This window comes from Patella vulgata, chromosome 6 (genome assembly GCF_932274485.2).
Source record: "Patella vulgata chromosome 6, xgPatVulg1.2, whole genome shotgun sequence".
In the NCBI taxonomy this organism is placed as follows: Eukaryota; Metazoa; Mollusca; class Gastropoda; family Patellidae; genus Patella; species Patella vulgata.
This window is the reverse complement of record NC_065884.2, coordinates 19763274-19786677: the sequence shown is the minus strand read 5'-3', so window position 1 is coordinate 19786677 and position 23404 is coordinate 19763274. Positions and strand designations below refer to the sequence as shown.

The 23404-nt window shown below is 34.7% G+C and overlaps 1 protein-coding gene across 1 annotated transcript in view; it reads right to left on the bottom strand.

The window, feature by feature from the left end:
* The window catches only part of LOC126823408 (protein HIRA), a 30285-nt gene extending 21361 nt beyond the window's left edge, over positions 1-8924 (bottom strand). The window contains exons 1-14 of the mRNA XM_050552236.2: positions 8776-8924; positions 8207-8269; positions 6338-6448; positions 5882-5972; positions 5536-5630; positions 4593-4688; positions 4153-4235; positions 3590-3667; positions 3064-3231; positions 2424-2474; positions 2089-2145; positions 1658-1728; positions 1014-1119; positions 245-454 (exon numbers count right to left, since the gene is read on the bottom strand). Of these exons, the coding sequence (XP_050408193.1) occupies positions 245-454; positions 1014-1119; positions 1658-1728; positions 2089-2145; positions 2424-2474; positions 3064-3231; positions 3590-3667; positions 4153-4235; positions 4593-4688; positions 5536-5630; positions 5882-5972; positions 6338-6448; positions 8207-8269; positions 8776-8812 (1317 nt within the window). The 5' untranslated portion in view covers positions 8813-8924. The remainder of the gene's footprint in view (positions 1-244; positions 455-1013; positions 1120-1657; positions 1729-2088; positions 2146-2423; positions 2475-3063; positions 3232-3589; positions 3668-4152; positions 4236-4592; positions 4689-5535; positions 5631-5881; positions 5973-6337; positions 6449-8206; positions 8270-8775) is intronic.
* Between the last annotated feature and the right edge of the window lie 14480 nt (positions 8925-23404).

The window sequence follows — 23404 nt, the reverse complement described above, 5'->3', positions numbered from 1 at the left end:
CTCTCTACTAGGCTGATCTAATAATAGAATGGGGCCTGGGAACAGTAATGATGTGAATTCTGCTATATAAATAGTTTTGTGACAGCAGTTAACTTTATCAAAACTGTCCTAGGGATTGGTTGTCTGGTACTGAGCTACAGGTACGAGTTGCCCTAGTAGTAGTTGTCCCATTTTCTGTAACAGTATATTAAAGATCAATATGATGTTCACTTAAAAAAAAATTATATAACACCAAGCACCATACCTTAAAAGGAACATCACCATTAACCAATGGCTGTTTTTTATTAGGCGTTTGTGGAGATGAAGATGGTAATTTGTTGTTATTTTCCTGAGCTTCTTTTTCTTTCTGTTGCTGTAAATTCAACATGGCTGCCGATTCAATAATTTGGTTACCCGTGTTTGTCATTGAGCGTACAGGTAAACCTTTACCATAAATTTTTTCTAAAACTGTTTGCTGAAAGTTCAAAATGCAAAATATTAATCTTCATCGAATAATACAGGGGAAATAAATCTCTGACAAAAGAGTAATGGGGTTGGAATGTCCATCCTCCACAACATCTGGTAATCTTCATTAATTTCACTTGTGTTCAGCCCACTCTAGAAGAGATTATATGAAAACCACAAACCAACCCTACTCATCTGTTACATTCATTAAATAAAGCATTACAATGCTCTAGACCACTCTCTTTACCTATCTATAAAGACATATATCAGAACATGTGTTATGTTAGGTCATATGTATTGTGGGGTTTTTTTTGTAAAACTCATATTAAACACCTATTTGAAATAAAAGTATCAAATACTATACAAACGTGGTTTGTTTTGTGTAGCAGTCTATTTTACTACATATTATGGGTGTTATACAGGACTAAATAATTTACTTATAGATCATACACAAAGGCTTCAGTATGATACAGTTGGGAACCATATCAGACTCAGCCTTATAAAAAAAACCTCAACAATCACACTATAGGGCAGTCCACCTGTAATAAATTATTTAACAGTTTACTTACTACTTCAAGTTGTGTTAAAGAGCTGCCTATTTCTTCTACAGAAAAATCAATATAAGCCACTGTACCATCTATAGAACAACATATCAATTCAAAACCACTTTTACTCCTGTAATAATACACAATCATTACTATTAAAACAACAATTTACTACTTAATCACTGTACTAGAACCTTGTTTGATGGCACAAGTCTTTTAAACTTTTTTGGAAAGCTACATGAAACTAATACACATAACTATTGTTTGGAGCCCAAAGAAATCATTATGATTAGAAGTAAAATTTTGAAATTCTGTTGAAGAAGGTATTGACGAAGTATTACTTTTATTTTTTGGAAACCCACAAATAAATATTTTATGAAGCCCAAATGAATCATTATGGCTATAAATGACTTAGAAATATTTGTGACTGAATGCAAATTTTGAAATTCTGCTGAAGAAGGTATTGAAGTAATGTTTTGAATATTTTGGAAGAAAACAAGATGGCTTGACAAATATACATTTGTAGAAGAAGAGCCATTAATGCCTCACCCCGGTCTTCAGCAATATTCAATAATAAGTTGTGTTTCATGTCACAAGAGCATTTAGTTTTCTGGTTACAGGTACTTCTCTACACTTGATAAATAACATAGATACAACATATTACTTACCATGATATATCCATTATAGAACTCTCAAATAAATCATGAGTCACAACCAATGGTCGCTTTAAAGCTGTTAGCTAGAAAACACATAATACACAAATATTGAAATATCAATATTGACAATTATTATGAATAATAGTACTTCCAATATCCCCCAAAACAAGTCTTTCATAATACAATAAGCAAAAAGCATAAAATATATAATACAAATATTACAGTTTCTAAAATTTGAGCCCAGGCTGATGCAGTATCATCAACCAAAAGATAAGCTGATTTAATTGGTGTGTTAAACCTCTTTGAATCTTTCAAGGGAATTCTGCCGATTATCGCTGTACTCTCATTAAACTAACAAGAGTAAGAATACAACACTAAAATTTAGGTTGTGAGACCAAAGGCTAGCCAGAGTTTTAATCAAATTTTGATTTGAATATACTCACCCAAATAGAAATAGAGCGATCTTTGCTGCCTATAGCACAACATGAATATTGTTGAGACTGCAAATAATAATAATAGAATTTATCAAGCATGGAACAAGATAGTTACAACAATAATCCATGCACATTAACTTTTACTGTTAAAATTCTGTGACAATTCACAAAATATAAAAGAAGGCAGAAATGAAATTGGACCTAACATTTCATTGATTTTTAACTGTTAACCCAGAGAACCGGGTGAAGACCAACGAGTTTAGATCAGACGACCCCAATCCTTGTCGTGTATACAGATCTAAGACAACACGCACGCCAAACCTCTACCAAAATAAAAAAATTACCTTATCACTGTCTTTCTTTATTCGTTTTTCAAAAATGTTCGGATTGAAACGCTGAAAAGTAAAACACACCATTTTAAGTATGCTCTAAATCATGTAAACCATTATTCCTCTTAAAAGATTGTTGTAATCAGCTCAATTGCTTACAACATTAAAGCAGTCTCTTAGAAGCATTATATCTTTTATTAGTCTGTGCAATAACTACATATTTAGGGCATATAAAAAAAAAATTCTGTATTACTTCAAAAGGGTCCTATAACCTGTTTCTATTTCAAAAAATAAAAACGGGCTCATAAATTACTGCACGTAAATATTTTATCCTAGTTACAGGAAACCCAGTAAAATATGACTATTCGACTTATACTCCACATTGTTATATTACTGTTTTTCTGACCTCCATCCATAGAAAGTCGAAGCGGTATACAATGACAAATGTTTTTTTAATTTGGTAGTTATCTTTCATTGAGTTGTGGGAGTGTATTCCTGTTTAATACTGTTCCAATTCGTATTTAAAAAAAAATGGCCTACAAGAGTTGTATACAGCTATCATATAGCCATTGATGAGAAAGACAAATTGACATATTATTCTTAATTTTTGGAAACAATTTATGAGATTATTACAGCTCAAGAAATGTATACTTACAACTACAGTAACAGCCTTTCTATGACCAACAAAATCCAGAGTAACTTTCCACCCTTCTCTTTCTATAATCTGAGCAGTTGGTCCCGAGTTATTCATAGCATGAGCTGATACAATATAATGACCATCTGGTGACCAATCTAAACGTAAAACATGTGTTGTTCCTCCACACTGACAAAAAAATACATAAAATTAATTAACATTTTTTTTGACAGATTAATTTAATAAGCGACACATACAAAGTTTCACACATTGAAAGAGAATTCAAAAGAAAAAAAATCTGACAGGATTTTATTTCTTCGCTGTTACTGCACTTCGAATTGCAATGATTTGATTTTATAACATCCATTTGAAAGTGCAATTCTCTATATTACCACTCAACATGTGCTTAGTAGATTGCAAAATTTTACAGGTGCTTTGGTAAAAAAAAAAGCTATGCCTTCATCCCATCACCATAACTTTTTATTCCAATTGCTTTCTAATTATTGAAGTATGTAAAATAGTACTGATATTTCTATATTAAACTAACCTCTTTAAATGGTTCTGATATAACTGATTCTTCCTGCCAATCTCTTGTTCTCCATACTCTTAATGTTTTATCATCAGACTACAATTATACATAATTAAACAACAATTATTTTACTGTTTATAAAAATATTATACAAATCCATGACAGGTCATTGTTCAAAACCCTTTTTAAAAGGGAAGTCCCAGATTTCACACGATATAAAAGCCAAATTATGAAGAAATTACGTAATGGTCATGTCAGAAAGTTACAATTGACACATAACCAGAATTTTTGGATAACGTATTCCGTCAATTGTTTACACAGGCTACCTATTAAATGTGACAACCATACTTCAGCTTATAGACATGGTTATCCAGAAACTACTACAGCGTTCGAAACCTTGTCACTAAATACACACATAAAAGCTGAACGTTTTCTTTTCTTTAAAAAATAAGCAAAATGCTTTTGATCATTTGACCAGGATAATTGTTTAGAAGAGCCTTCCTGACACAAACCATGAGGCTACTCATCTTAATGATATGTCACTGTGATAAATATAATGAATAATTATTATATCTTATTACCTGTGTGGCTAAATATTTTCCAACAGGATCCCATGTTACACCTTTTACCAAGCCAGAATGTCCTTTTAAAACAGCCAATTGTTCTGAAATAAACAAATACAAATATAAACAACCAGCTGCAACATGTATCCATCTTAGAACTATAATTATCATTCCTAATTCATATGGCCTAGAAGTAAGTGTTCATTGGCTGTTGCTATTATTGAATGATATTTTTCAGTTGTTGAGAAAGCTATGTGCCAATGTTTCAATTCAATTTGTTGCACCCCTTCCAGTTTGGTAAAGAAATCAAGCACTCATTACCGGAAAAAAACAATTTTAGAAAGTATCATCCCCTTTAGTTAATCTTATAGAACCTCTTTAGTTGTGGAAAGAAGCCTAGGTACTATTATCATTATGGGATCAAAACCCTCAGCACGAGATGAGAGTAATATACCTACCTGGAAATTTCATGGTGTTCCATATAACAACTGTATTATCCACACTACAAGAGGCTAGCCAAGCATCATGTGGTGACCATGCTATATCCAAAACATCTAAATAAAGAAAATAGTATTAAATCATATGACAAGGAAGAAAGTTCAAAATAAAATGCCACAGAGTACAATGAATAACTTTACTTCTACTAAGCAGATACAGCATCTGAAATCCAAGTCTCCACAATTGTCTGTAAATGGTTAGAATTTTTGATGTCCGTTTAGCACTCACATCAGATATGAACAATTTTAACAGCTGCAAGGCCGATTTACGGTCTATGTAACTGGTTTCATAGAATCAAGTGTATGTTTGCTCTTTTAAAGAACTATTTTTCATCCTTTGTAATTCTTGAGATCAATTGTCAGAATTTCACTCCCGACTTAACCTCTATTGAATTGCCACAATCAGGTGTGTCTCAAAATGACACTGTAATTTGATGAGACATGCATGTAGAAATGAAATCCAAAGCATTAAAGATACATTATGGGAGATTAGATAAAGAGCTGGTAGTTCTCACTATAATAGTTAAAAACTAAATAATGTAAAGGGAATTTGCTGAAAATTTCAGTCAAATTGATCCTACCTGAACTGAGTATTTAGCGATTGAATTTTGGGCGTAGTCTCGATCATCTTTACTAAATTCAGTACAATATAAAACATAGTCTCGGTTATCCATTTCTTTTATTTAATCAGAAGCAGCAGACCAGGTTCTAATCTAGTAAATATCGCAGACTAGCGATGCCATTGAGAGTTGATTATGGTCTGGATAAGTTAATTAATGTCTAATTAACAATTTAGATAACATTTCAGGCCTAAAAAAAGACCTACAATTGGCAGATTTAGCTCTTGCAAAATGTATGTTTAACATTTAAATTTTATAAATTATTCCATAATACATTTAATTACCTCCAGCATGACCTCTTAATGTACTGACAGGTCTCCATTGTTCTATATTTACTACTTTATTATTAGAACCAAAGTTTGAAGATGGTCCTGAATATCTGAAATATATGACAGTAAAAAAAAAAAACATTAAAGATACCTTACTTTATGGTTCAGTTAAAATATCAATAATTTGTTTTTGCATTGGTGACACACCCATAAATAATGGCTTCATGTTTTTATATAACTCAAGCTAACAAAGTTTCGATCGCTAGGCAATGCTTTTGGGAATTTCACCCAAATGTAATGCCTTGACAAATGCAATTTGGACCTTGATTTCAGTTTTAAAACATTTATCATGAATACTAACCTACTAGTCTGCCATATCATAACCAATTTATCATCACCTCCAGATGCTAGAAATTTACCATTATGGGACCATCTAACGCAGTTGACGCAAGCTGAAATATCCACAATAGTCAGAATAAAACTTGAATTTTACCAACATCAGAACATTTTACAACGATTAGAGAGTTATCAGAATCTGTTCACCAGCTGTTTCTTACAAAATACATGACTGGAGATAACCAGGATATTTATTATACATAATAGTTAATACAGCTAATCTGGGTCGTGGACCGATTATTAGCAGATATGTGGGTAAAAATATAAACACTCTTAAATGATTGTCCATTCAGCAAAAAATTTTAGGAACGTTTTAATTCTTAACTATACATACTAGTTAATTCAGCTAATCTAAGTGGTGGACAGCTAACACAGCTAATTAGCTGTAACTTATATTAAGTGGTGAAAAATAAAAACATACCTAAATGATTGTCCATTTGGCACAAGATTTTTGGAACATTTTCATTCTTTTCTGCTGCTTCATCTCTTACCGGAGCCATGTTCCATATAACCACTTTTCCGCAGTCATCTCCTGAAAAAAGTGAAAAATATTGATCAGAATAATAAATTTGAGAACAACAGCAATATTTAAACAAAGGCTAAGCTGTATAATGTGGGTTATTTAACAATTATTCCAGATCCTGGTGTAGTGAAGACAAGTAAAAATAAATTTGGAACTATAAAAAAAAAAACCAAGTCAACAGTGAGGCTGATGTCCCCCGCAAAAATAAATAGATGACACATTAATTAATTAATTGCACATTTATTTTTTTCAAAAGTATTGAGCAATCAAACTCATTATCAACTATACACTAAGTTTCATCAAACTCATTATCAACTATACACTAAGTTTCATCACTCTCTATCAGATAGAATCAAAGTTATCTTGTCCCAAAGCATCGACCAATGAAATTGCTTAGCTCTACTTAGCTTTAACTCGAAATGTTAATCATTGAACTCAGTCAAGCCATTTACCAAGTTTAAACATTCTACCTTAATTAAAAGCAGAGTTGTTATGTTCCCAAGTCTTGACCAGTCAAATTGCTTATCGCTCCTTAGCCTAAGCAGTAAATTCTCACCATCAAACTTAGTCAAGGTAATGTTATAATGAATCTATATTTGGAGTTTCATCGCTCTCACTTCATTATAACCAAAGTTAACATGCCCCAAAGTATCAACCAATCCAATTGCTTATCTCTGCTTACCCTAAGCAGAAAATTCTCATCTTCGAAGTCCATCAAGGCATTCGCCTAATAAACACCTACACCAAGTTTGAACATTCTAGCTCAATTAGAAGGAGAATTATTGTGTTCTAACGTCTCGGCCAATGAAATTGATTATCACTCTGCTTACCCTGAGCAGAAAATGTTCATTATCAAACTTAGTCAATGTATTGATGTAATTTAACTATACACCAAGTTTTATTACTCTCACTTTATAATTAGAACTAAAGTTATTGTGCCCAAAAGCATCAATAAATCAAATTGCTTAAATTATCTCTGCTTAACCTAAGCAGAAAATGCTCATGTTCGAACTCCATCAAGGCATTGACCTAATAAACACTTACACCGAGTTAGAACATTCTAGCTTAATTAGAAAGAGACTTATTGTGTCACAAAATGTGTGTCGGACAGACAGACATCGCTAATATTTTGGACCTAGAAACTGCCACAAATGGGTCGCAACGCATATAATAATGTAATATGAATGTATATAAACTGATTTACATTCAGTCGTTTCCGTTTTTAATCCATATCAAAACAATTATGTTCGGCAAAATACGCCAGAAGTCTCAGTCGAATGGAAATCTCTAGTGTCTGGTTATTCGAGTCTACATTGATAGTATTTAGTGCGCATGCTCTCCAGTTACGAATATAAGGTCACCGTTTGACATGACTTGTGGAATATGTCTAGCCTCGTTCTTCGAGTCCTTTGTTACAAATGCGCTGAAACGAATTATGTTACACGATTCATGTACCAATTTTAAAATGTTTATTTTGTCTTGAATATTGGATATCGGAAGCCCATCTTTTCCCGGTAAGATCACAACATCAATGTTGATTTAAATTGACAAATAATTCGTGTTTTTAATGTGGAAGACTTTGGATGATATTAAGTTACTTTAATCTGACTGTATTACTCACCATAGAAAAAGAATGTTTAGGATAAGATTTTAAAGATTGACAAATTGCATTTAGAGAATTAGACCTTGACAATGTTTCTAAAAATACTTTTTTATGCATTTATAAAATATACATAAATTGAATTGGGATAGAATACACATGTATACCTTGTCCTCCTGTTGCAAATCTTGATCCATCTGGATGAATATCAATAGAGAATATCGGTCTTCCTGAAACATGACAGAAAATAATTATTAAGAGTAAACAAAACTCAGTTAAAAAAAAATTTAATGAATGAATAAATTTTTGATGGTTTGTCTCATTGAAAAACTTTATTTTTTTCTGTAATGTCCAACACTCTAAATCAAGAGCTTATTATTCATCTCCTTTCAAGGTAAAGTTGACAGAAACTACAGCCTTTCCCATCATACTAAACTATTCTAAACCGAAATATGACATTTATATTTTATATAAAAATAGGCCCTATAATAATAACTGCAAATATAATAATGAATAACATTAAATTTTTTAGTTAATATTCAGAGGTCTTTGCCTTTGGGCAAGAATACAGCAAAGCTGTCTGTCTATTCATATCTTGAAAGCAATCGCTTTTTTAAAAACATTTTTTATGCTATGCCGTATCGCGATATCCGTGCTTACAAGCTTTGTCTGCACATAGAAAAAAAAAACAATACAATTTGCAACTGAATTGGGGCGAAAATGAAATTGTGTTTACCATCATGAACAACCCAATTCGGTTTTAATAAACGCATCTCTTGAAACTGGCGTGAAGTGTTACCGTGTCATTGTTGAAAGAAAACTCAGAAAATACAAAAATTCCTTTTATTAGAATTCACTCTCTAAATTCCGTTTTTCTCATCCCGCCATGGCCGAAGTTGATTTTGGAATGCAGCACCTCCAAAAATTGACAGTCCATTCATTGAACAATTTGTTTACTACGTAGTCTAACAGAAAGGCGTTTAGACCAAAATTGCGCTGATCCCTGTTTTCAGCATGATCGTAAACTGATATTATGTGACATTTATTATGTCAAATAACATTGTTATTAAAGAATTACAGAAAAATTGAGTGCCAATTTAATTTTGAGTATGTCAATCAAGTTCTACCTATAATATTACAATCCGAATGCTTCGGTTATTTCCGCAATAAAGCTTTTGTGGTGCCGATTGAAATATGTCACCACATTACGAAATTATTAGGTTTATTTAAAAGTGGAATTAGGTGTAATGGCACCAGATAGCTCACAAACGCCGACACCTTCTAATAGAAATGGTGAAGTTATTCACTGGGGACGGAACAGTTTTTCCCCAGATGAGATGTCATGGTTGCCTCCCTTTAATGCGTTTTGCCAGATTGTAGGCTACCAGGACTCCACATGAGCAATTTATATTTTCATTAAAAGCTGCGGAGTATATTCACGTATGGCATGATTGACATTATACATATTGAACATATTTTGCTCATAGGAAAATCTATTTTAAAAAGTTACGTCAAACAGAAGTAAGGCAAACAAAAGGGTGAGGGCGGACGGGCCCGCTTTGACATTAACCCTCTAGATCCGCAAATGCAGTAGCTGGGCTGAGTGGTGGTGGTGTTAGGTCGGAGGTGTGCTTGCATTCCTTTTGCTGGAACTTAAAATGCCATCGGCAAGATTACACACTAGTGCTTGTCAGCGATTCAGTAACGCGTATAGCGGAAACCGGTTTACAACATGTCGCCGATGCATCGTTCGTTGGATTCTTTAATTTTGGCCCAAGCACATATTTCAACTGATTGGCTGGATGAGCACATACAATTTAACGGGAATGGGGACTTTGGGATATTCCCTGTCTTTTCTAAATTGAATTAAATTGTTGATGTACGGTATGCATGCCAAAGTTAATATTCTATAAATGGTCTATATTCTCACTTAATTGATTTATTCGATTATTCAACAAGTATGCATACAGTGAAGCTAAGAATATAAATGTATACTACAAATGAGGCATTTCATTTCCTTGAGAAAACCATTTAGGAGGCAATAAAGCATACAACAAAACACTAGAAAAGTTATTTTATTACAATATATTATTTAAAATCAAAATATTCTCTTCCAAGATGAACAACATACTTAACATTCGGTTCATCAAGTGGACTAAATAGTTTTTAACACATTGTTCTCGTATTAAACCTGGACGAGCGTCAAATATGGCAGCAAAGGGGCACGACATGGTTTATGACAATAAGTCGAAAACGCCATGATCCACCCCTATATAAGGAGTCACCAGCTTTTTTTCATCAATTCGGACAAACACTGCCCAATCAACAGTTCATATAATTTTGGTTGTACCATTGAGTGGTTTAGGTAAAGAATTTGTCCACGCATCTTCCCCCTCCTGATTGGTTGAAATGAAGCTGCTCATCATATTGATGGGACACGGGCACCTTAAATGGGCGAATGTAAATCACTTGATGGATCTATCCAAATTTGTTATGTAAGTTGCTTGAGTAGTGATTTGTAGGACAATCTTCAACGGTCAAAGGTATATAGCTTGAGCACGTGCAGGCCTATATTTTTTACTCCTGCCTAAATATATATCTCCTCGCTCCTCTCTAATCCCATATGCATGCACCTACTGTATATGAGCAGAATATTGTCTCAGAGGTTATGGTTTTATCAAATTTCGAGGGTAATACCCCAAACCCTACGCTAGACGTGACGTTGTCTCATCCTTGGACCCCCGCTGCTCATATTCCTGGACACACCCCTGTAGCATTTAGCTGGAATGTTGATTTTCTAGTAATATGACATATTCTTTGAATTGCATTTGGTAATTGGAACATAATCAAATAACATAATTTCTATGCAATAACAATAACTATGGTTTATTTCACTGCGCCGTTTCAAAAAGATTTCATAAGTCGTTTATACAATAGATAAAATCGAATGAGGAAATATATTCATATTTTATTCATTCTTTTTTATCTATTTGTGTATATGCTTGATAACGACTTGTGAAATCTTGTAGAAACGTCGCAGTGAAATTTTGTAGAAACGTCGCCGTGAAATCTTGTAGAAACGTCGCAGTGAAATAAACCATAGTAATTGTTATTCCATGTAAAATGTAATTGCTTGGCGCCAATTAGGGGATGGGGCAGAGTCATCTTGCATGGACAATGGAGACATTTTCTTTCAAAATAAAGATATGAACATAAGATAGGAAAAATTATTAATTTATAATTTTATGAAACATTAAAACATTATTGATTAGACAAACGCATTAATGGAAATATTAAAATATACACGTGGATACTTGAAATAAAATTAGATTTAGTAAAATATTATCTAACATCTTCCTGTTTACTGGTTGCTATAAATATTATATCACATAATTAATAAGCTCACTTTAAAAATAATAACCCGTTAGCTACCCAAGCTATACTGTTTATATGTCGGCTGCAATTCAATGGCGTATAGGCAGATACAATGGTTATATCAGATATTAGAATAAAAACATTATAAATTTGTTTTCATAATTTCTCGGTGTTCTAACTAGTGGATCCTTAGCCTTTGTATGGCCCTTACTGACAGTATGACGTCACACATTTAAATGCCTGTCTTTGTAACATAAAATAACCAAATTGACGACTAGATTTCTAGACTAATGGGTAATGCAGCGTTCGAACCACGTCGTAGGCACTGTAATTACAAATTCACTTGCGAACACGAAAGCTATTTTGACAATCAAGTTTACTTAGCAAAAAATAACAGGCCTAAAATTATCGTAAACACGACATCGTTCGAACGCAGCACCAGTTCCAACGCACCCGATCCGCCTATTATTAGCCTGCTAATAGTAGAAAGTTGTTAGTCATTTTTAGATGCTCGTAGCAGCGCTAAGGGTGCCTCTGCGCCTCTGGGGGTAAATTGTTAGCCGCTACAGTAACAACTAACAAGGGCGGCCTTTGTTATCTACTATTAGCAACCAACAAAGGCTGTAATAGTTAGTAGACCTATCCGCTATTAGCTTATTTATAAATCATTATTTTCTCGATCTCCGATAAATGGGAATAAAAGATAGAATTTGTATAGACTGCCTTCTTATGACGACCCGAACAATCTTCCAAGTTAGAACAAATCTTTCAAAAAACTTTGTCCTAAAATATATAGCCTGCCGCCCGTCGATCCTCGCCACTGTATGTTACCGGGGGATCGAACCCGTAGCGTTGAACCTGGGTGTAGATTAGTCTATAGCGTAAAAGACTATGGAGTGCAGTAATTAATAAATTGTTTTAATAGCATTCGGTAATTGAACTGGAATATACAGGTCACACTAAAAGATTATATGCAACACAAATACCGTACTGCTTATTATTAGGCTGGAGGGGGGTCTGGAGTTTGCTCCCGGTGTGAATCCGTCGTGATTTTTAGGCAAAGTTTACCCTTGTCAGTAGGACAGGGCGGAGTGCCTCAAGGAAAAGCTATATAGTCGTCCAGATGGGACAGAAAGGAGGTCCCGCGTACACGTAGAGGAATCCTTCAGTTTTGAATCGAAATAAGAGTACGCCGTACCCAGTACCGCCGAAAACCGCCCCCCCCTCACCCCAATAGCATACTGCATGCTGCATTGGGTCTATATGATGTTATTGTTAAATCCCATTTCATTTCTCCATGAACGGGAATCTTCGTTCCCTGCATTGGCCAAGAATTTCATCGGGTTTATTCGACATGGTTTCCCCTTAATTGTCAGTGGTGCAAGACGGAAGGCCTGACAAGAACAGTTGTCTAGTCGTTCGTGTATACATTGGCATGCACGTTAAAGATCCCTTGGCAGTTGGAATTCGATATAAGAGTAGGCCTAGGCCATATTTCCACTGCCCGGGCAATATTTTCCTTCATAGCACACTGTATGGCGTATGCCCGTCTTCATTAGCCCAGTCGGGGCCGAACAGTAGGACATTAAACCCCAATCATTTCATTTCATGAACGGAAATCGTCTTCAAGAATCGCATTGTGAGTTACTAGGGTTACGCTGTCTCTCGAACTACTTTCCTGCGCTCTTTTGGACAAGGTCCAAGGTCAACAAGGCGGGAAAGAGCGCCATATTAATACTTAAAACTTAGAAAATCCAAAATACGAGGTACCGGTATCTTACTTTATTTTATAAAAGATCATACTTAAACAGGGGATAAAACCCATCCAAAGACTGGGCTTTAATAGTTAGAGAGACAGAGAGAGACTCGGACTCGGGACAGAGAGATGCCAGATGGCAGATGGGGATTAAGTCTAACTAAGATTAGCTAAACTAACTTAGTCTCTAAGTCTAATTCAATATCATCCACCAAAGTCTTACTCGTTGAAAACACGAATTATTTGTCAATTCAAATCAACATTGATGTTGTGATCTTACCGGGAAAAGGTAAGCTTCTGATAACCAATATTTAAAATAAAATAAATATTTTACCATTGCATTGGTACACGAATCGTGTACGGTGCCATAGTACGTTTGATTGTCATTTGTAACAAAGGACCGAGGCTAGACATATTCCACAACTGAATACTCATATCAAACGGTGACGCCATGAGAGCATGCGCAATAGACTGAAATAACCAGATACTAGAAATAGCGATTCGGTTGAGACTCATGCCATATTTCGCTGGAGATAACTGATTTGAAATTAGAGTCAAAACGGAAACAATTGAATGTAAATCAGTTTATTTATATACAATCAGATTACATTATTATTTGTTGCGACCCATTTGGGTCAATTTCTAGGTCCCAAACATTAGCGATTTACTTGATTTAGCTCCTTTAAAGTCCACTCGTCTCGACCACTTGACACAAACCATTAAACTAGGCCTAAATCATTTCGGGACTAATAGGCCTATTGTTAAATTCACTTGACAGTCGACCCATGCACGCCGTGTTAGGCTCAAATGACAGATTTTGTGAGATAGTGCTAAACAATATTCCTACTGCCATCAAGATCAAGCACTATTAGTATTTGGCCGTACTAGGTTTGAAGCCTACTTGTACTTGTAGCCTAAACTACTAAACTAGGCCTATGTTAACTATGTAGACCTACTGGTACTAATGCCATTTCTGATGATATGGATTTTGATGATATGAATTTTGATGATATGAATTTTGAAGATATTAATATGATGATGAAACAAAATGAAATGAAATGCTGAAATGGGGTTTAACATCCTACTTTTCTGCTCTTTCTGGGCTAATGAAGAAGGCATACACTATCGTCTATCAATATGTTATGATGAGGCAAATTTTGGACAGAGTGACACTAATGTAGCCTACGTAAGCTTACTCTTTTTTGGAATTCTGTCTGTAGGGTTCTTTTAGTTCTATGTGCAGGACGCATTTTTCTTTCCATCCAAGCAACTAGGCACTGTTCCATGCAAAATTCAACCAGAAACATTATAGCCTGTTTTTGTGGTTTAACAAATTCCAATGGCAAAGCATATACTGATCTATAAAAGCATTTATAATGCGACTCTAGGCTGGGCCTTTCTATTCATGCTAATTAGCGAACTGAACAGCAAGTCATATGTATGTGTGCAGCATATGCAGGGGGGGCGTACTTATTCTTTTTAGAACACCTGATAGCACTTTTTGTTCACATTACCTGGTACCGTACGGTAATATATAATTAATGTTTTTCTTTCGTATTGTCAAAGAATAATCTGAATCGACCTATAGAATTAAAAGTGTACTCATAATAAAGTTTCAGTCGATAACTAAACAGTCCTTTGCTTGCTTCGGGTGTTAAGAAACATTATTAAAATTTCATTTCATTTTACAGAGGATGTAGGCCTAGCTCAGAGTTCAGAATAGATCACACTTCCTCTCAACAATAACTGATAAATGAGTATATCAATCCAAATGGTTATGCCTATTGTAGCTATTGAACATTGTACTGTATCCCTGACCTCCCCTGCAAGCGCTGTATCATAAAGTCTGTCATTGAGTCGAGTCAGTCGACAGGCGTGGTTTCGAATCCCCGGTTGTACGTGACAAGGAGTAGGGTTGCCTGTCCAACCTCGTGGGTTTTCTCCGGGTCCTCCGTTTTCCTCCCACTGCTAAAGACCCCTAAGCGCATGCGAATTATTGAAATAAAATTAAACCATTTGTTAGTCCCGAAATGACCTAGTTTGTGTCGAGTGGACGTTAAACCCCATTTCTCTCTCCCCTGACCTCCCGAATATGATGTAAATAAACCAATGCCAGTGGATGGTGTATCAGAATGGTGAATGGACAGATAGACTACTTTTTTTTATACGCCAAAACTGAAATGTGGGCATATTATTGTCTGGCCGTCTGTACATCCACAAGTCTATTAAAGTTAATATCCGATTGATAAACAGTTTTTAAGGTCATGAGACAAAGAAGCCTATAAATTTTCAGTGAAAGTTATGGTCCTTATTATCGTATTGACATTGAATTTATAGTGTTTAAGGTCATGATACATGATATAGGACTTTAAACCCCATTTCATTTCATTGCAGGTCATGAGACGAAGAAGTCTTAATTTTCAACGATTTCTGATAATTACTGCCAGAGTTACGGTCCTTGATCACATAATCAAAAATGAAATGAATTGGGGTTTAACGTTCTATTGTTTTTCTCCTATACTGGGCTAATGTACAAGGGCATAGGCCATACAGTGTGCTTTGAGGGAAATTTTGCCCGGGCAGCGGCACTATGGCCTACTCTTATATCGAATTCCAACTGCCAAGGAATCTTTTACGTGCAAGCCAATGTATAAACAGGACCTCGGTTTTTCATCTCATCTGAATGACTAGACAGTTGTCCTTGTCAGGCCTCCAAATTATTCCTTGTTCAAAATCTTTAATTGTTTTTTTTCTTCAATATGCTTACGGATTACAGTTTTTTTTGTGTTTACAACATTACTATAATCCTTTCATCCTACATCAGGACTACAGATATTTCTTGTGTTTTTTAAAATCGTGTAGTTCTTTACTAATAGTACATGTTTAATGTATGCTTGACAGGTCAGATTTTATTTGTTCCCATCTGCTGTAAGATGGCACCAGTAATGGTTACTCCACCCAAAATTTAGTTACATGTCTGTTTTGTCTGGTCCATAACACTATCATTGGGCATGATGGATTCTTCATATCGTAATACTCCTGTAATGTATTTATTTTAGATTTGTCAAAAGATGAGGTAAAAAAATTATCAATGGAGGAAAGCAATGCTTCAGGTTCGCACCTTCATCAGTCTCAATATTGAAAATTCTGTATGTTGCAAAGAATTAATCACTTAAACATACGTTATTCAAGAGCTCAATCTGCCTATTGCAGGTTTTTCTTTAGACCTGAAATGTTATATTATATAAACTATTAATTAGACATTTATTTACATGACAAGCATAAAATCAACTCTTGATACCATCGGATATCTCTGATATTAACTAGATTAGAACGGTTCAGCCATATTTTGATTTAATTTAGAAATGAAGGAGCGAGACTTAGCTTCGAACAACCAGTACGGTACGGTGGTTGCAATTATTGTACATGTCTTGTCAAACCTTCAAAGGCTAATATCTTTGCTTGCAATAGAGTAATTTGAACGAAATTTTCAATATATTCATTTTGCATTATCTATTTTCAAACTATTATAATAAGAACGGCCTGCTCTTTATCTATATCTTGCATAATGACAATAATGTATCTTTAATCTTTTCAATACACGTGGCCCCAGTAATTGGGTCATCACACAGGTCACAGCCTAGGTAACAATTTTCTGTGGGATCCAGTAACTGGGCCTATTCCAAGCCATGAATTAACTAGAATGCTTACAACCACATTCAATTAAACAAAGTAGGACCAAAAGTGAATAGGCCTAGCTGTAGTAGAATGACGATCACAAAGCTAGTCACCACAGTGACCAGTAAGGAATAGATTAAATGGGTATCAGTATCGCTGAGCAATTCACTGAGCAAAATAATACTTTTAAAATTATGTGTCTTAAAGATACATTATGGGAGATTTTAATAGAGAGTTGGCCATTCTTGCTGTAAAAGTCCAAAAATAGATGATGAAAGAGGACTATATTGAAAATTTCAGTCAAATTACTTTATTCTGAACAAAGTTATCACCATTGTAATTTTTGACTAGAAATAGGCGTCAACTCTTTCTTCGCCGTCTCCGAGAATGGCCGATCGTTTGATTGACAGGCGTTAACTCCACCTACATAATCTTGATTATCAAGTAACATTTTCAATGACTGTGGTACCGTTAGCCTATTCGGTTTGAGATGGGGTTGCACAATTCAATTCGTATCACATTTATTTTTACTACAAATTAAAAATAAGACTTTTAATATATATATAAGAAGCGAAAGTTTGAAAAGAATGGACCAAAAAATGAGGATAATTATAGCTGTATATATCGAACTTTCAATCACATTGACTGACATGCGGCATCGCTCAACAGCGGCCTAGCTTCGTACACTCTATCATTTAGCCTCGATCTTAAATTTCCGGGAGTATGACGTCAACTTAACGGTTAATCTCCGCTTACGACGCCATTTAAAAATTTAATCTCCGCTTACGACGCCATTTAAAAATTTAATCAATCAATGAAATCCTGTTTAAATCCAAGCCATCCGTGGGTCTACAGAGTTGATTTTGTGCTTGTTGTATAAATAAAGATCTAATTTATAATTTCTATGACATCTGACGTCTAAATAAAGACTTGTAATAATCAGATTTAGCTCGTGCATAATGTATGTTAAAATATTTTTTAAGTTCTTTGAAATCCTATCGTCCTGTTTAGTTGAAATCCTGTCGTCCTGCTTTGAAATGCTAAATGATCACTTAATACCCTCAGTTCTCATATATTTGGTACCTTATCTTTTATCTTAATACACACCTTGGTTATTATTATCTTACTTACTTTTCTTCAAAAATACTATTTGTTTTTTACAGGAGTCAAGGCTGGAAGGCAACTGAAGAAAATCAGTATTAACTAAACAAATACCATAAGGGAAATCTTCAGCAAAAAACAGATACATTTGAATACAGTGTAACATCTAATTCTCTACACCCGTTAATAAATTATTACTATGATACACTCCGAGAAGAAGAGCTACTTCAACTGGACAAATTAACTGATTACTAGAAATCTGAAGGAGCTGCTAATGCCTCAACATTGTCTCACAGTTTACAAACAGAACAGGTTTGTTTAATGCCTAAAGTGATAATATGCAAAAATATAAAACATGTTCGGAAAATTGTTCTTGCGGATGATTTCACAGAAAGCACTTTGTTTGACTATTATGAAGATGATGATGACGGAGATAATGATAAAGATATAGAATGTGTACATGTGTTGACTAATAGTTCATTTACCGAGTGTATTGATAAATAGTCTGTTTATCAACATATTGAGTGTACTGTTTATCAACATATTGAGTGTAGGCTATTGATAAAGAATTGGGTGAAAAAACATATTTAGTGTACTGAAAAATAATTTTTTATCAACTTATCGATTGTATTGATAACTTTTGTTGATCACCATATTGACTGCATTAGATAAAGTGTTATAAACTTGTTGAGTGCATTGATACATATAGAGAATCTCTTATCAGTCTTTTTTAATATCAAAAAATATCAACACAAGTTGATAAAGTAACAAAAAACAAGGCTCTGCCGAGTTTTTTTTTACTTTATCAACGAGTGTTGATATTTTTTGATATAAAAAAAGACGAGTAGGTGATTTTATTTAATTTATCACCCAATCCCTTCTTTTAAAATTATGTGTCTTAAAGATACATTATGGGAGATTTTAATAGAGAGTTGGCCATTCTTGCAGAAAAGTCCAAAAATAGATGATGAAAGAGGACTATATTGAAAATTTCAGTCAAATTACTTTATTCTGAACAAAGTTATCACCATTGTAATTTTTGACTAGAAATAGGCGTCAACTCTCTCTTCGCCATCTCAGAGAATGGCCGATCGTTTGATTGACAGGCGTTAACTCCACCGACACAAGTTAATAAGGTAACAAAAAACAAGGCTCTGCCGAGTTTATTTTACTTTATCAACGAGTGTTGATATTTTTTGATATACAAAAAGACGAGTAGATGATTTAATGTATCACCCAATCCCTTCTTACATCCACAAATAGATAAATATAATTCTTTGCTGTAGATTTCACTTTTACTGAACATTACGGCGTAGTGATACATCATTTTTGACAGCAATTCAACCATTGCAAAGTCTTTTATATTGACCCAGTGTTTCCATCAAGGTCTATTGAACAACAATAGTTCATTTTTAATAAAAAAAAAAGTTACGTTTAATAAGAAATGAACTGTTCTTTGAAAATAAAAAAAGTAGTTCCTTTTCAACTGACCAATCAAATTCATGTAAAGCGATATCTCCTTAGGAGATATCGCAGTAGATTATGAAATATATCACACAAGCGATATCTACTGTAGAATGTATTTGGATGATAAAATTTATTAAGTGTTAAGAAATGTTTGTTTATCAGCTTATTACAAACTTTTATCAATATTACTGTAAATAATTTTATGTTTATTTTCTTAACTATAGTGTGAATAATATGTTCATTTTATCAACTATAGTGTATCAAGTGTATTGTTAAATTTTGTTGATCACAATATTGACTGTATTGATAAAGGGTTATAAACATATTGAGTGCATTGATACATAGTTTATTCAGTGTTATGAAGTGTTTATCAGCTTATTGACTGTATGTATAATTTTTTCATTTAATCAACTATAGTGTACATGGCGTATTGCTCATTAGTTAAAATAACTTATTGTTCATATGAACTATAGTGTGAATAATTTATTTCTCATTTTATTGATTATACTGTGAATAATGATTTGCTCATTTTATCAACTAAAGTGAAAATAATTTATTTTGCTCATTTTAACAACTGTAGTGAAATTAATATATTGTTTATTTTATCAACTATAGTGTGATTGATTTATTGGCGATTTTATTTTGTTAACTATATTGTAGATAGTTTATTGTCATTTTATCAATTATGGTGTGAATAATTTGTTCATTTTATCAGCTATAATTTATTGATTGATTAATAAAAGGATGTCGATATTATATTTCTTGTTGTAATTCTTCATAAATTGAGAAAACTTGCTATTTTGAAGGAAAATAGATATGAAAAATTCACATAAATTAAAATAATTGTAGCAGACAATTAATATTCAATGGCAATTTGATAAATGTCAGCACGATTTCAAAATCAGAGAGGCACTTTAATTAAATCATTCTAGAAAACGACTTACTAAATGGATCAAAGCATGACACATGACACATTGGTCAGAATAACACTGGCCACCTCAACGGCATATTCTTGCCCTGCCATCCGCAGTTGATAGCAATACCTACTCTTATCTGTTAAAAAAAATCGTTCTCCACTGTCTGTCTCACCAGTTCTGGTGTTGTTGGGTAAACTGTAGACGTTCACGTCGATGGCGTTGGATGGGGATCGGTCCACGGTAAGGTCTACGGCAATGGATGTTCTCTCTGTTAAGACGTCGGCGCACTGTATCGGTACTAATGGGTCTTCCGTGTGTTCCCACTGTCTGACGTGCTGTCTCAGATGCCTGTGTCAAGGGATTCTACAATTGCTGTCGCAGAACATGGCAGTCTTTAGGCCTTGTAACCCGTGGTCTACCAGTTCGGGGGGCGATCATCCGTGGTGTTGGTGACTCGAAAGCGTTGCTGAAGCCTGTAGATGGTCCGAACATTGACCTGTAAGTGATTGGCAACGGCTTGGGCAGTGTGGCGAGCGTCGAGTCTTCCAAGCGCCTGGTCCCTCTGAGCTGTCGTGAGTCGTGGCATGCTGCTGACGTTGTAGTGTGAATGATTCAACCAGGTATGGGGTGCATTTTATAGGACTGGTCCCGGTGAACAGCACGTGCAGCATGAGTTACTTGAAAATCATGGAGAACACATTACCATCTCAGAAGTCAGGTTGCGTTTTTGAGAATATTTCCTGGGTTCAATTCCGTGTTTGAGAAGGAGCCTTATTGCTCAGGTAAGGTTGGAGATGTGGTCACAAATAATAAAAACATTTGACATATTTTATGCAATGCGTCTATTCAGATTAACATACCAACCCGACGTTTCGTTTGCTGCTTAGTATATGTCATGTACAGATTGATCGATATGGAAAATTTACACAAATTAAAATAATTGTAACAGACATTAATATTTAATGGAAAAGCCATTGTTAAACCATTATTAAAGAAATCCAACAGGATTCTATAACTCTCGAAATATTGGTGCTGTATTAGACTCGAACCAATCGTTGAACGATCACATACAAAGTATTTGCTCCACCACCTTCTATCATATACATCGAATTTGAAAGATCCAACGCTATCCCATTTATGAAAATAAAGGAGAACTCATTCACGCATACATCTCAACTAAACTAGGTTACCAAAATGGTTTACTATACGGCTTACCAGACTATCAGATTAACAAACTACGTCATGTTCAAAATTCAGCAGCTCGGTGCCTCACTAAAACTAGAAATAGCAACACATCTCCACGGTATTGCAATCTCTACATTGGTTCCCAATTCAGCAAAGAATTAAGTTCAATTTACTCCTCTTTATCTGCAAAGCGTTAAACGGCCAAGCTCCATCTCATATAAAAAGTCTTGTAGAACCCTATACCACCAGCAGAAATCTTCGTTCTCAGAAAAAACATATTCTAAAATCTCCAGCTATTAACTTACAACTTGGAAAACGTACCCTTTCTTATACTAGCCCTTTTCTTTGGAATGACTACCACAGTCAATGAAACAATTACCCTCTGTGGGCCATTTTAAATCTCAACTCAAAACATTCTTGTTTCAAAACCCTGATCTGTAAATAATCAGTGAATATAACCAACAGCGCCTTAGAAACTGTTTTTGTTCTGTATTAACGCGCTTTACAAATAAACGATATCATTATTATTATTATCAGGATTACTATGGCCGACATTAATATAGTAATATGTCAAGTACAGATGGATCGGTATGGAAAATTCACACAAATTAAAGTAATTGTGGCAGGCAAGTAATATTCAATCGCCACACGTCCTATGTGTAGTACATATATTTGCGCCCATAATTTGGGTTTTTTGGGGAATAACAGATCGATCGGTATGGAAAACTTACACCAAACAAGATAACTGTAGCAGCCAGTTAATATATTATGGCAATTATATTATCCCCACACACCTTACGCGTTTAACATGGCAATTTTGTAATCGGCACACACCCTAAATGCGTATTACATGCATTTGTGCACGGTATTTTAGGGTTACGACGGCCGACTCTCGAATTGTGTAAGTATAGATATACCATTTTGTGAAATTCACACACATTCACGCCAAAGAACATGATAAATCCGTCATATAATTATGCATTTATACGTTTGTGGGTGAGGAGACGTAATCCTCCCAACGAGCCACGGTGTAAGACGCTGGTTCATTAATCAGGGTATCCGATCTAGGTGCTGGCCGAGGAAGTTTCTTGGGATTTCCAATCGCGGTTTCCACTTGTCAGTGATGCAGACAGTGTCTAGCCTTACACGTTGGTAATCAAGTAAAAGAACCCTTGATTGACAGTTGAGTAGTTGAAAAAGAGTAGGCCGTGTGATTTGATATCCGGATAAAATTTCCCACATAGCACAATGCATGTCGTATGCTCGTCTTCAGTATCACCTGCAGTTGGTGCAGAAAAGTAGGACGTAAAACCGCATTTCATTTTGTAATCCTCCCAACGCATATTCCGTAACCTTTTTGTGCGATCGATGTTACCGGTAGTTATGTGTATCTCAGTCAGTCAATATGGAGAACCCGACGAAAACCCACTAGGCTACTGGTTGGGTAGAGATGGTTCCACTACTGATGTCTTCCGCCTTACTCCAGCCACAGTAGTAGCTCGTCCTGCGGAGTTCCTTTGCGTAAGTTTTTTAGTCAAATGACTACAAAAAGGTTACTGACCTACAGCTCCCTTAATTTATACATAAACTGGCCCAAAACTGTACTGTACATAGCTTAACATATAATAAACCAATTCCCATTGAAATAAAGGTGAAGCCTTACCGCATAATTATATGATATGAAACCAAACTGCTACGAGTAATTTTTCGCCTACCGAACTTATTTCATCTGGCCGGTGTCATGGCGGCTTTCGAATTATAAGAAACACCGCTTTGAAAATGTAGATCGCATTACCACAAAGTAACTACTTTAGTGGTCCAGTCTTCACTATTGTGATAGAATTACTATATCAATTGTAGCGTTAAACTGTGTGTTTAACTATACA